At 43.9% G+C, this 14,653-nt stretch overlaps 1 protein-coding gene across 1 annotated transcript in view; it reads right to left on the reverse strand.

The window, feature by feature from the left end:
* tmx3b (thioredoxin related transmembrane protein 3b) overlaps positions 1 to 14,653 on the reverse strand; it is a 95,085-nt gene that overhangs the window by 36,700 nt on the left and 43,732 nt on the right. Inside the window, 5 exon segments of the mRNA XM_084325626.1 lie at positions 2,620 to 2,645; positions 2,647 to 2,680; positions 9,753 to 9,806; positions 10,055 to 10,112; positions 11,515 to 11,613. Coding sequence (XP_084181752.1) covers positions 2,620 to 2,645; positions 2,647 to 2,680; positions 9,753 to 9,806; positions 10,055 to 10,112; positions 11,515 to 11,613 — 271 coding nt within the window.

Genomic DNA, 14,653 nt, shown 5'->3' on the forward strand with positions numbered 1-14,653 from the left:
AAAACAATGAATAAAGTGTGCATGAAATAATAGGGGAAAGAAAACATTAGGAACTTGTTACATTCACCCACACAAGGTAATCTGAGTAATCACACACCCCCCCCCCCCTCTCTCTCACACACACTCCCAGCTCTCTTTCTCTCTTGCCCCTTCCTCATCTCTCTCACCCCCCTATCTCTCTCTATATATCTCTCACACACACACACACACACACACACTTCAGAAACAAACATAGTACCAATGAGAGCATCAATAATACACCTGAGTGAAGTCTAGTTAAAAAAATTTAAAATAAAAATAAATTCTTAAAAGTTAATCGTGAGTTAAAAAAAATAGTGGCATTAATAGAATCGGGCAATAACACGTTAATACCGCGTTAACTTTGACAGCCTTAATTTTGACATGTACATACATGGGTACCTGTGTGGTGTAGCGTATTTTGTAAACCAGGCCCATTGCAAGTTGCTGTACTCTGGCGTCTACTCTAAGCCATCCTAGGTAGTCAAAGTGGGCACAGTGGAAATGTTTGGGTGCACCTAAATTATGTGCTGGTGCACCTAAATGAAAAAGTTAGGCGCACTGGTGCAACCAATGTAAAAAGTTAGTCTGGAGCCCTGCACGCATGTTACAAAAGGAAAGAAAGACCAAAGGAACGCAAGAAGGAAATTACCGTCTGTCAAGTGAAACTGACGGGTCCCTAAGAGTTGCACCTTAACCCTTTATTCGCCAATGACGTGTTCCCACGTCATTCTCCGCCATGCGTAATCTGCCAATGACGCCGTAAGGCGTCTTTGAGATCAATATTTCAAAAATCTGTGATGGCAATCATATTTTACCCACGGAGTCTTGAGATCCCCTGTTGATCTCCTCTCAACTCTCCAACGGTTCAAGAGCGCCATCTGGTGGCCGATCGGCGGATCGCCCAAACAGGAAGTGACACGCCGGAAGTGGTGCTCGCCCATATTTCGTCCGGGCACTCGCCATCGTTAGCGGGACTCCATCTTGATACACTGGACATCGATCGGTTGCAAATAACTCGATAAACAACATGATTTGGTCGTATATATTATTATACAACCTGGAAATGGATCGCATAATCAACATCCCATAGAGAACTTTCTGCTCGACGCTGATCGCCCAACGCTACGAGGAAGCTGAGGTGAGTTTCAGCGTGTTTGATTATATTTAAACGTATAATCTGCTCTGATATATACATCGCCCATACTACATAAATGATTTAACGTCGGCCACGGACTTATAAACCCCCCCCGGTCACCAGCAGATGATGAGGCATGACGCTTAGGACCTTGCACAATTGAAAGTTTTAATATGACGTCAATCGGTATCAAACTACATTTGATGATGTAATATATGTATTTAGGGCTATAAATCACGTTCTGCAGAATGCTGCAGAAAACGATAAAAACATATTTATACTTTAGACCGTATTTTAGTATGAATATGTGAATGAAAAAGTAGAACGTTGCTACATCCTACAATAGATACTTGACGTTGAATGGGCCATAGTAATATCAATTTAGCAATACAATTTAAAAAGTTATAGCCCTGCAAAGAAGGGGAACATCCCCATAGACTTACAACGCTGGCAGATAGGGGATTAAGATCAGAATAATCCCTGGCAAGGGCGGTCAGGTGGCGTAACAGAGATTGCGTTCGTCACCAAACCCCGGAGCGGCTAGATTCGCCTGTTCGAATCCAGCTCACAGCTCCGGGGTTGTCACCAGCTTGGCTGGCCGTTCACACTAATACAATTGGCAGTATTAGAGGGTGGGAGAAGCTGGCGGGGTGGGTCCGGGTCGTTGTAAACAGCGACTCCTACAGTTCGGTCGGGGCGCCTGCTAAGCGCGGATAGGACTTGAGTGAGATAGTGTGATCCTTCCACACGCTACGCCCTCTCAATGAGAATCCGCGCTGCCAGGTGAAAAGAAGCGGTTGATTGGCTGGACGTGTGTCGGAGGAAGCACGTGATAGCCTCCACTCTCCCAGACCGACTGTGGGGGGTAAGTGCGCAGCGACCAGGAAGGGGATTGGGAATTGGCATAACGACTAACATTGGGATGGGAGAAAATCGGAGGAAAATGGAGGGGGAAAAAGATCAAAAAAAAATATATAATAATAATAATAATAATAATAATAATAATAATAATAATAATAATAATAATAATAATAATAATAATAATAATAATAATAATAATAATCCCTGGCAGATAAAGGGTTAATGGCTGGTACTGACTTTAAGCAAGCAACTGAGGTGAAGAGGGAGGGGAGGGGAGGGAAGAAAGAAAGAAAGAAAGAAAGAAAGAAAGAAAGAAAGAAAGAAAGAAAGAAAGAAAGAAAGAAAGAAAGAAAGAAAGAAAGAAAGAAAGAAAGAAAGAAAGAAAGAAAGAAAGAAAGAAAGAAAGAAAGAAAGAAAGAAAGAAAGAAAGAAAGAAAGAAAGAAAGAAAGAAAGAAAGAAAGAAAGAAAGAAAGAAAGAAAGAAAGAAAGAAAGAAAGAAAGAAAGAAAGAAAGAAAGAAAGAAAGAAAGAAAGAAAGAAAGAAAGAAAGAAAGAAAGAAAGAAAGAAAGAGAGATAATGTATATAACAGACAGGCACTCACCCCATGATGAGACTGTTGATGTAGTCAGTCATTCCCATCCATGTGACCAAATTGGAAGTCTCTGGGTAGAAAAACAAGACAAAGCCCAAACACTTTATATACCCAGTACAATCCAGTGACAATTGACCACATTCACACAGCGGCCATTTTGCTCTTATGCCATGCACCCAAGGTGGGAACAGGGTGGAAAGAAACCCAACCCGAGCAAGAGATAAGAGTGTGGTCACAAACACTGCAAAAGGCATATCAACTGCTTACAAAAGCTTGAAAAATAGCACAATGACCAATCACATATTTGCACAGCGGCGAATAAGACGGCAGACTCTACATATCATTGCACATAATACTGTACAACTTAAAATAAAAGCAGAGTCGCAAATAGACGCCCGTCCCAAATAAAGACGGATGTATTTATGTGTTTTGACAAATAACGGCAGGTCTCAATTAAAAGCCCAGTCTTCAGTATATTAAAGATGCTCCAAGTGGTATTTATTTGTTAAAATAAGTAGTCTACATATTAAAATAATAGCTCTACATTCCGACATCCATCACTGATAGTCTTTGGTCAGTAACATGGGTCTCCCAGTCCCTCCACTCTGGAGTAAACCCTAAATACACTTCATCCAATCAGGAAAGAGAACTCTACACTGAAAAATAAAAATAAATAGAAACTAGTTTTAAGCAAATATGTACTTTAATAAACAGGTAACATGTTCTGCCAGTATAGTAAGCAAATCTGGCTTGGCAAGATTTCTTCAAAATGGTAGTGAAAGGGTTAACCTTCTGTAGTGTGGTCGTGAAAGGGCTAACCCTTTGTCGGGGGCAGTGAAAGGGTTAACCTTCTGTATTGTTGCAGTAAAAGGGTCAACCCTTTGGTAGTGTGGTAATGAAAGGGTTAATGTACATCTTATGTGGCTTTCACCTTCTGAGCCACTATGGCACCAACATCTTTATTTTAATCACATTTTCCTCATTTTACCATTTAACCATCAATCTTGGTATCCAAGCTGATAGAATCACTGCATTAATGGGAAGAGCAGGAGCCAAGTCTTATCAGCCATCTTTTCCTGAGCACCACTGAGGATCTGGTGCAGTGAAGTGGTAATAATTAAATAATCCATAGGATACCCAGTTCTTTATTAGTTTTATTTCGATGTGTACATGTCATACAGGTAATATTCATACTGGTTTACATAAACAATTTTATATTTCCCCATCTTTGTTGAGCAAGATCTTTGTGCAAAGATAATTAAAGAGGCCTGTCGCGTATAAAGACGGGGTGAGTTCAGTGATTGAAGCAAATAAAAGCCCGGGCTATTCATTTAAGTTTTACAGGTAAATGGATTAGTCATTAGTACGACTGTGCTGGATGTGCAGCCCAGCATGAAGCATGGCCATGGTTACAGCTGGAGAAGTGAATCCATGTTTGTATCCAAATAAAGACATCGTACGACAGCAGAGGCAAGTCCCAGTTCCCCCCAGGAAGCCAGTAAACACGGTCCCAATCTCCAGAGACCGCCACCTCAAAAGGAATTTCTTCCTCCCTTACGATGGCGCGGAACAACCAAAAGATATAACACTAAGAAAAGGAAACTGGGCTAGCTTTTTATGCATCGGAGACCTTGAACGCTCCCTCTCCATCTCCATCTCATCTCAAGTTTTTTTTGTGTTTTTTTTCTTTACACCACAGGGGGAAAAAGTCTCAGGTGATTTATCTTAAACGATAAGGCAGAGGAGGAATTCAATTTGTATCTCATTGTACTGTCCTGTGTTTGAGCAGAGTGCATTGTGGGTAGCACTGGGGGGGGAAAGGGAGCGGTGGAAGTCCTGGGAAGCCAGTTGACTGATTACCAGGGACAGAGACATATATATTATAATTCATATTGGATCATAGACCGAATATACCCCGTTCCTCCGCCCCCCTAGGGTGCAAAACAATACTGCCTGCACCGATATCAATGACATGATTATGAAGACACTGAACTGTATTAAAAATCTGCGTGGGTTCAATATACATAGTACTAGCCTGGGTTAGTGAGAAGCTTGGTATGAACACTGGGCCAGTACTGGGAATAAAAAGAGTCTGAAAAGTGTCTGCCTTGTCACTTTCTTAATGGAATATTCAGAGCTACGCAATAGGGAGTTGTGCTTGACATAATAATTTAAGTAATCTCTGCAATGGAATGGGGGGGGGTGTATGGGGATATGACATTTAAGTCCCCATGAAATGGTTATTAAGAACGTGTTTTGCTTCTGTGATTTGACTGAATGAAACAGGCTGTTGGGGCGCGGCTTGTCACGGGGAGGGACATGATTTGAATATTGACCAAAGCGAATGGAATGGAAGGTGACATTGACGTAGACCTTTGCTCCCAATGTCACGAACAAATGGGAATCAACTTTTATAATGATGGGTGGGCGACATGTGATTATTTTGAAAAACCTTTATGTGTTATTGACTCTCACTGCCTATTTATCTACATGCTGGGCGGTGGTGAGACTAGGTGTTTTTGTTTTCGTTTTGTTGCTGAATGAATACGTTTGCTGTCCCAGTTAAATAGAAATGCCGTTTTGGCAGGAAAACGCATTGCCCTACTGACAACGCTGAAAAGGTGTTTTCGTTTTGGATACTCGCCAAAACTCGCCGACAACGTGTCATGTAATCTGCGCGGAGCCGTTGTTGCTCAACGCCCATGCGCAGTAGATACCGACATCTGCGTGCCCTCACCAACATCCGGTGACGACAGAGCTGTCCCAATTAGCTGCAGCTACCATGTGTTGTCAAGTTATTGTTATAAGGACCCCAGTCCAAGCTACAACAGTCTGCATTCCCTTAACAATTGTTTGTATTGAGCCGTATTGTATTGTACCCATTCTGCAATATGTTAAATAAAGTTTACATCCATTCATTCTGCTAGCATTAACGACTGCATGAGCAGCTGGCTAACGTGAGCTAACGTTAGCTATCAGAACCTGTTAGCTCAGAGCTCCTCTTTCAATCTTAACAAGCATTAAACAAAATGGCCCAGTCATCTATTCACCTTTGTTTAATACATGAGGCGTTGTCTAATGTTATCTAGCTACTGATAGCTCCTGATATCATCAGTTTGGTGCTGGCTGGCTAACGTGAGCTAACGTTAGCTGCTAGCCACAATGCTATGCTGTTCTACTGGCATATTCCATTCATGTTAGCATGTAGCTAACAACATCGGAGATCTTTTTGTGAGACTAAACTATCCGCTCTTAGTGGTCAATTGTGTTGATGTTAGTTTTGTTTCATCAACAAATGAGAGGCAGAACACAGTGAATGTATCCGTTTTGTTTATTGCACTTTTATTGCACTTTCTTTGCTGAAAAATAAGTGCTACATTGGCTAAATAGCTCAGAGGCATTTAAAGATGGTGGCTTGTTGATTTTTTTGCAGGAAGTGTATTGGCACATCCAAGGTAACTACCTCCCTGTGCATGCTCAGTGCTGAATTCGAGACGCGATCCGTTGCGGTCTGACCACGCCTCGTTCCGACAAAACGAAAGTGTTCAGATCGCAAAACAAATGTCTAACTCGGCTGTCACTACGTTGCGCTCTGGAAAGCGAAACTCATCTTGAAAACAAAACGAAAACACCCTAGGTGCTATGTAGCATTGGTATTATCTGGGGCTAACATCAATCACCAATTTCCTCACTGTGCATTCAGTAGAAAGCTATCCAGCTGCAAGCTAGCCTTGCTTAGCACAAACTAATGGAAGCGTATATGGACCACTAGCCTAGCTTAAAAGAGGTGTTTTTGGCCAACAGCTAGCTGGTCTGTATCCACTTCCATTCATTTGTGCTAAGCTGGGCTAGCTTGCAGCCGGATAGCTTTCTACTGAACACACAGAGAGGAAATTGGTCTTCTTCTTCTGACTCTGGAGAAGACGACAAGCACTTTATTCCCATAATATTGGCGAGTTCATTTAAGGGGAGACACTGCAGGTGAATAGGCAAATATACTTTTTTTGTTGATTTTGAGATTGTTATATTTTGCTTCCTAAACATGTCTTCTATGAAACTAGTGACAATAAAACGTCAATAACATTTAGTTGTTTATTTTACTTCATTTTGCCTTATTGCCCCCATAAATGTGCAGATATTTAATGGGGAAGTGCCTCATTTGCATATATAAACATAAAATTCTGAAAACTTGCAATATATTTTTTCTTAGTTTATATGTACATAACAAACTGGGAAAGTTTCATAGTGATATCTATTCAAATATTTTTTGCCTATTAGGGGGTACTACACTGTACTACACTGTTTGTAGCCTGTGTGTAGTTCTGTTCAGTTCAATAACATCATTATTATTATTATTATTATTATTCAGTTATCAGGCATGTGTTTAGGTTGTCTATTACTAATGGTTTGATTAGGTATTGTGTTTGTAAATATCTGTTTAAAAAAAAAAGTATGGCATTTTACAATACAGAACTTTGAAGGCGTTTTCCCAAAAATGAGTTTTAAGAGTTTTTCCTCTGAGCCAGAAATCTCCACTTCAGTAACACTCACATACACCAAACCTTCCAGTTCTATTCATATCTATGTTCTGAAGGTATTTACAGAAGGGTTTGTTGATATCGCATTCATACCCTGATTTATATCACATTTTATTCCTAAAAACATGGCGAAATATGGAATTTTACCATAAAAATGGACTGAATGGAGTATTTTCTGATTTATGGAGTGATAAAAAGAGATATCCAAAATCCCCTCTGTAATAACCTTTGGCTCTAATATGTCAACAAAATGAAACTATAATTTTGAAAATGGCTTTATCCAATGTTCAGATTTCTGTCCCGGAATTATATGCAAATTATTGCATATTTAAGTAGATCATGCCTCATTTGCATATTTAAACATACAATTTCAGAAAACTTGTAATACAAAAAAGTCTTGTCTTAATATAAGTAATCAACTGGGGAAGTTTCATTGTGATATCTATTAGTTAAATTTTTTACCCTATTCACCTGTAGTGTCTCGCCTTAAGACCTTCTTTTGGCAGTGGGATCTGGTTTCTTCACTGAGCACTTATCCTTACATCTACATTTAGTAATTTAGCTTGACACTTTTATCCAAACAACAAGTCAGCAAGAAGGGTACAACTCTGGCGGCTAAGGGTAAATAACATTGTTCGTCAAACGGTGTTGAAGTCTTGAGTGCATAGTAGGTAATAATATAGGCATGGTAGATTCCTTAGTAGCCGAGTGCATAATAGTAAAAGACAATAGTCCTGACCAGTGGTGCAGTCGTAATATGGGAACTGCCCAGACGCCACGCGCACGCGCATACATGTTCCCTCGCTTGCGCACAGAACAGATGATTATTATGCATAACAATGTTTTAAATGTATCGGGCGGCTACGTGGCGTAGTGGGCAAGGCGCTCGCCACGAATGCAGAGGCGCTGGGCTCGCCAGAGTCCAGCGCTCCACATTGCTTTCAGTTTAGCTGGTCGTTCATACTAATACACATTGGCCGTATTAGGGGGTGGGAAACTGATGGGTGGGGATCGGGCGTTGTGGACAGCGACTCCTACAGGTCGGTTGGTGCGCCTGCGCAGTAGAATCAGGAAGTGTCGGGGGCAGCGTGAGCCTCCCGCGCGTTACTCCTCGCCACTGAGAGATCGAGCTGCGCAGGTGAAAAGATGCGACTGCTGTTACCTCAAGTACCGGAGGGGACTTGTGCTATGTATGACTTAGTCCACATTGCAGCCGGCTTGTGGGAGGCAAGAAACAGCCCCTCTTGACTGTGACATTTATTTTACATTACATTAACATTTATACGGTCTTTGGCCCTTTGAGGGCAACCATAATGCTGATGTGGCCCTCTGTGAAAATGAGTTTGACACCCCTGCTGTACATAGAGAGACATAAAAGAACACCCTGTGAAAACACTAAGTTATGTCACTGTAGGTGCGAAGATTCCGCTCTGGAACCGGTTCCAACGTTTCTAGGAACATCTCCAACCCCCTCGTCTTCATCTTCGTCTCTTCTCAGCTTTCTAGTGTGCAGGAACCCGCACGTAATAACAAACACAAAGCCACTGGTACGGAATTGAAACCTCAAAAGATATACGTCGTACACCCACTCACCCGTCTTCACACACACACACACACACCTCCACGGGTAGTCCCCTCTCAAGATCTGGGGCCGAGATTGGATTTATGGTTCTGTCACTGCGGAGTGGACGGAGGAGAGTGCGCTGAATGCCACAGCCTTCATTACGCTTCGCTCGTTCCAATGACAGTCATCTGCTCCGCTCCGCCGGCTCCGCACGGCCGCCTCCTCCGCCAAACAGGGGCGTGACATAATTACAACCGTCGTTTAGGTGTGTCAAAACACACAGCGGGGGCCCACGCGTTTCTGATCTCAGCCGGGATTCTCGCCCACAATCTCAAAGAGTTGGACCACAAAGAAAGAAGAAAAAAAAATATCACTAGATAGCACGGTTAAAAAGGCTGATAGCAGCCTAATTGGTGATAGGGATCTGTGTAATTCAGTCGGTTCTAATAGGGGAGGCTGCCTGGGGTGGGTAGAGCCGCTTTGATCGTAGAGATTTGAGATGTACCAGCAGCGTCTTGATGAACCAAGTAATAAGTGTCGGGAAATGTTTTGAGACTTTTGTCCATATTGAACATTCCGGACTAAACTGAACGTCTCTCCCCGCTGACCACCACCACCGTTGTCATTATTATTATCATCATCATCATCATCTCAGATTGATGAAATCGATCCCTCTCTGCCACAACGCCTGATTGAACAGCGCAGAAATTAATACGAACCGGCAATGTCCTGTTGTGACTGGGTAGTTTGGAGTCGTGAGTGTCCCGAAAAAAAAACAAGTTTAAAAAAAACATTCATTAAAACAAAGTTCAACCGACTGAGCTTTGACTGACAGCTCCAGAGGAATGTCTATATTTGGAAGCTGACATTTTGCATAATTACCATCCCAGTGATACGGCGGCGAAAATAAATTAATAAAAAGACGTGCCCCGACGAGCTGGTGAGCAGACAGACAGCGGTCCCTAGCGAGTGCACCATCTCAGAATAAATGCGTGCGATGGATATTCATCTTTTAACCTTGCGGCATACATGTGCCTTACCTGTTAAAATGCTCCCGGTGTTCCTTCGCCACCCTCTGAATCAGGCTCTTTAATCTAAAAAGGCAAAACGACAAAACGAGAAGAGTGTAATAACTGCAACTGCACACAAGCTTTTCGGAGCCTACTACCCTCCCTTCATGCCAGGCGTGTAATTTAGCGAGCAAGGATCTAAAAACAATAACAGCAAGCTTCGTCTTTATTTGAACCCCCCCACCCCTCGGCATCTAAATGCCACGGCAGAGGTTACCATAGGTACGTGCATTAAGTCATTAATATAAGTGGCCGCCAGGCTTTCTGTGTACCTGCTGCTCTCCTCCGTCGGGTCCTTCTCGTCGATGACTGCAATCGCCACCAATTTGCCTGCGGTGGCAGAAATGAGAATTTACAATTCACACGCACACACACAGAAAAGAAAGTGAAAGTAAACTAAAGTAAATGAGGAGGGGAAGACAATGGCAGGGGATGAAGAGCTGTGAGGGGAGACGGATCACCTCTCAGGAGGGGAAAGTAAAGGGAAGGCACCTACGGTGAGTTTTATTTCATTCAACAGAACTTAAGTCTCTCTCTCTCTCTCTCTCTCTCTCTCTCTCTGGGTTAGGAGGGAACTGAGTGGTTACTCACTGGTCGAGGGCCCATTTTGCTGGCGCTCAGAACCCAACACCCCATAACATGACAAATGGGTCCATAAAGAAACGGCCATTACACAACTTTAAGGGGGAGTGTGTTATTCAGGCCTGTGTGGTTTGTTCCTCTGTTGTTCTGATGAGAGTGCCACTCTGCCCCCTGGTGGCCAAGAGTGGCTCATGAGGAATTACTGCAGGCCATGTTTCAAAGGTTAGAAAGTGTTGACTAAATAAAAAATGTATAGTACAGGATGTATAGTAGTAGCAGTACAATTAACTTTTCTTTGAAATGTTCTGGCCTTGATTTAGACTGAATAAGGCAAAATTCAAGGCATTTGTGTTGTCTGGTTGCCTATACAATCAAACTGAAGGGCAAGTGCACCAGAGAATTGACAACCAGCACCATAAGCAACACAGTATCAGTGCTCAAAATGATTGAATTTTTTATATATATAATATAAATAAAAATAAAATATATAATAAATATTTGAGGGAACAAGTATTTATGGGGTGAGGGGTAAGGGCCGTGGATAACGGATGCACCCGATACCAATGCTAGTATTGGATATCGGAGACTTTCCATGATACAAAGATCCGATACAAATGGCATTGAAAAAACATGTCCAATAACAAAAGCAAAGCGACATAATTTCCTGTATTTCTGACACTTAGAAGCATGTTAAGATATCTCTACATGAGGAAAGAAATGGTCTGATCTCAATCATTTTTGTCCAGTGACGTGAAATGAATGGTCTCAGTCTATACCATTCAGCTATATTTGATCAGTTCGGTACATGGAATCGGAAATCAATATTTAAAGGTGCTATAGATCAAATGTGCATGTAGAGCAAGCTTTTAAATAGTATTGCTCCCCCCCCAAAAAATATTATTGATTAATTAATTTATAATAATAAAAAATAATAATGTTGTTGTTTACATGTTGCATGCATGTATCCCCTCCCTACTTCCCATTTCCCCACGTGGAATGCACCCGACTGGATAAATGACACGCTGGTGTGCGACATCTAGTGGCCGGATGTAATCTATAGCTCCTTTAAAAGGTTTGGGACTCAAACGTCTACTGGCAGCGAAACCTGATCCCTGCCCTAAAATGACGACACCCTTCACGCCCACTGTACCTGTTTCTCCCAGCTCGTAAAGCGTGAAGCCATCGATCTGAAGGTATCCTTGAAACCGCTCCTTATTCACCCAGGATGACAAGCTGCCGTCCTCGTACTCTGCAACAGAAGCGCATTATCTTAGTGAAGAGACACAAAAACAGCCCATCGGCATTCAGCGTACAACCTCCCACATTAAAAGCGCGGCTCCGCTGCGTATTGATGGCCGGCTTGTAAAGAGAAGGTCACACTGTTTACTGGTGATATATGTGCGTTCTGAGGGAATACAGAAATGAGCGCACATCGACAGAGGTCACCTGAAAAAGGAGAGGGTCAGAGCAGACATGCTGGAATGCATGTTGGGAGGAGCCGGTTACGGCAAACAGTTTCAAAGACATTAGAAATCTACAGCCAGTGAAATCTACAGCCTGTAATTTTCCAAGTGGTGTAAATGTGATCTATTTCGGTCTGCGATATCTGGCGGAATACCCTAAAGCTCACCTGACCTCGTTAAGAGGATCTCTTTGTATTTCTGTCTTTGGGACGGGAGGGGGGACAGAAAGGAAAAAAATATGTAAATTATGTAAAGGAAAGGGAATGTTTGATTCATATTCAGGAAAAGGTCTTGGCAGATCTTTCCGATTTGACTGAGAATGCATGACTCGCCAGATGCATTAGAAAAGCAATCAATGTAGAATCCAGTGCTGGCGTCGGAATGACTAGTGAACCACATGTTGTTTATGTCCCAACATCTGGAAAGTGTCCTCAAGCTACCGGGTCGGTGTGGCGAACAGCGTCAGAATAAACCAAACCACCTTCCCCGGCATAACAGCGGCCATGGGATAATTGATGTCAAAAGTAATTCCAGACTCCCTGGCATGCTAATAGGGTAACATGACCTCCCTCTGCTACCAAAACAGGAATTACAATAGCACTGATGATTTTTAATATGATCCTTAAATCGCCAAGGAGCTGGCAGGCAGGTACACACACAGCGTTTAACATGACAACCCTTGACCTGGAACACGCTCGGTCAACCCCCCCTCCCCCCAGGTTAGAACCTATAGTAATATTAAAACACAACTGAATGCAGAGCGAGCCGCTCGCTGCCGCCGACGTGTTAGTGTAAAAAGACAAATGTTTTTGTTAAAGAGAGCTGAGTCAGCCATGTGGGCAGACATTCCAGAAAGTTCACTCTCTCCACAGATGTTCTGGCGTTATAGACAGCAGCCAGCTGCTGGGCATTCTTTCTCCTCTAGCAGAGAGAGAGAGAGAGCAATGGGAGGAGGCGAGAGAGGAGAGGTGAGGTGAGGAGAAAATGGGAGGGTGCGATGCCCCATGCTGGGACTGAACAACCTAAACAGACCTTCATGCCAACTGGGCCTCAATCACCTTGAAACAAAACAAGAACGTTGCTCTTCCCGGGTGCCAGCCCTGCGATCTTCAACCCCGCCCCCTCCAGGATCCTGTCAGCCCCCGAGTTCACGCAGCAGGAGAAGAGGAGCGAGGGGGGGTGGGTGGGTGGGGTTGTAGAGAGGAAGATAAAACCTGACAAGTGGGTGTAGGGAGGATGACTGCGTGTCAAAAAGTAACGTCCCCCCCGCCAGCGAAGAAACTCCCTGACACATTTCAAGGAGGAAGGTTACTGACGTAGAAGACCTCGGAAGACAATGCAAATAGTGAGCGAACCAGAAGGAGAAGGGGAAGGTCGTAGTGGCACAAAAATAAACTGGAAAGCGGGAGGAGGGAGGCAGCAGAGGCTCAAGTAGCAAGCAGACGTTAGCTAGTTATTCATCAAGGACAGCGTATTCTTCTCTCCTCGCAAACAAAAGAACGCATACACTGGAATGTTAGGCTTGTGGAGTCTCAAGGCCCAGATATGCTTCAAGTATGGCTCTTTTCTCAGACTGTCATAACTACACGTTGTCGGCGTCACCCGACAACCGGTTAAATCTTTTGGCCAGCTGCACGTACTGTAGGTCTCGCCGTGCAGGAAAGCAGACTTCATTACTGCCTATGCCCGTAGTCAAAACCTCCAGCTTCTGGCTCTTACTGAAACCTGGATAACGCCAGATAATTCAACAACACCGGCAGCCTACAAACTATAACTTCTCTCACACACCACGACCCACCAGACGTGGTGGAGGCACTGGTCTTTTGACCTCTCCCTCATGGTCTACAAACTCAATATCACTTCCAGCTCCATCACTCTCCTCTCTCAAATATCCTGCAGTATCCACTCCACTCAATCTCACCATCGTTACTATCCATCACCCTCCAGGTCCCCTCGATCACTTCCCAGACGAGCTGGACATGCTTCTAAGCTCTTTCCCAGAAGATGGTACTCCCCTCCTTCTAATGGGTGATTGTAACCTGCCTGACTCGTCTCAGTCAGACACAGTGGTCTCTCTCGTACAATCGTTTGACCTCACTCCCACTGGCATGCCTCCCAGGTAATTCCCCTCCATTTATCTAACCACTTCTTCATATCCTTCTCACTAACTCTTATGCTCAACCCCAAACCATCCACCCAAACCGCAGACCTGCACTCCCTATCCCCCTCCACCCTCTCCTCAGACATCCTATCCGCTCTACCTTTGAGCAACCTCCACCCTCCTCTCAGCCCTCTCAACCTCCTTTGACAAGCTCTGTCTCCTGGCCTGCCCACCGTTCCCCACCAAGTCCATGGCTGTCGGATGCAGTGAGAGAAGAAATACAGGTCCTCGAGCGGTCGAGAGGAAGTATAGAAAGTCACGCCTCACTGGTGACATCACCACCTATCACAACCTCTTGTTAGCTTTCTCCAAAACCATCACTACTGCCAAAGCTTCTTTCTTTCACCATAAGATCGAGGCCCCGGCTAAGAACCTTCGCAAACTGTACACCACCATGTCCTCCCTCCTCACCCCCCCTCCACCCCCTACAGGCAGCCTTCGACAGAGTCAACCATCAGATCCTTCTCGCATCCCTTGCAGGAATGGGAGTGGCTGGCTCTGCGCTGGCATGGCTGATATCCTACCTCGACGACCGCTCCTACCAAGTATCATGGAGAGGGACCCTGTCGGCCCCCCACCCCCTTCGGACGGGTGTCCCCCAGGGCTCGGTCCTTGGACCCCTCCTCTTCTCCCTCTACACCAAATCTCTGGGTAACATTATCGTG

Source organism: Notolepis coatsorum, assembly GCF_963971535.1.
Source record: "Notolepis coatsorum genome assembly, chromosome: 12".
Classification (NCBI taxonomy): domain Eukaryota; kingdom Metazoa; phylum Chordata; class Actinopteri; order Aulopiformes; family Paralepididae; genus Notolepis; species Notolepis coatsorum.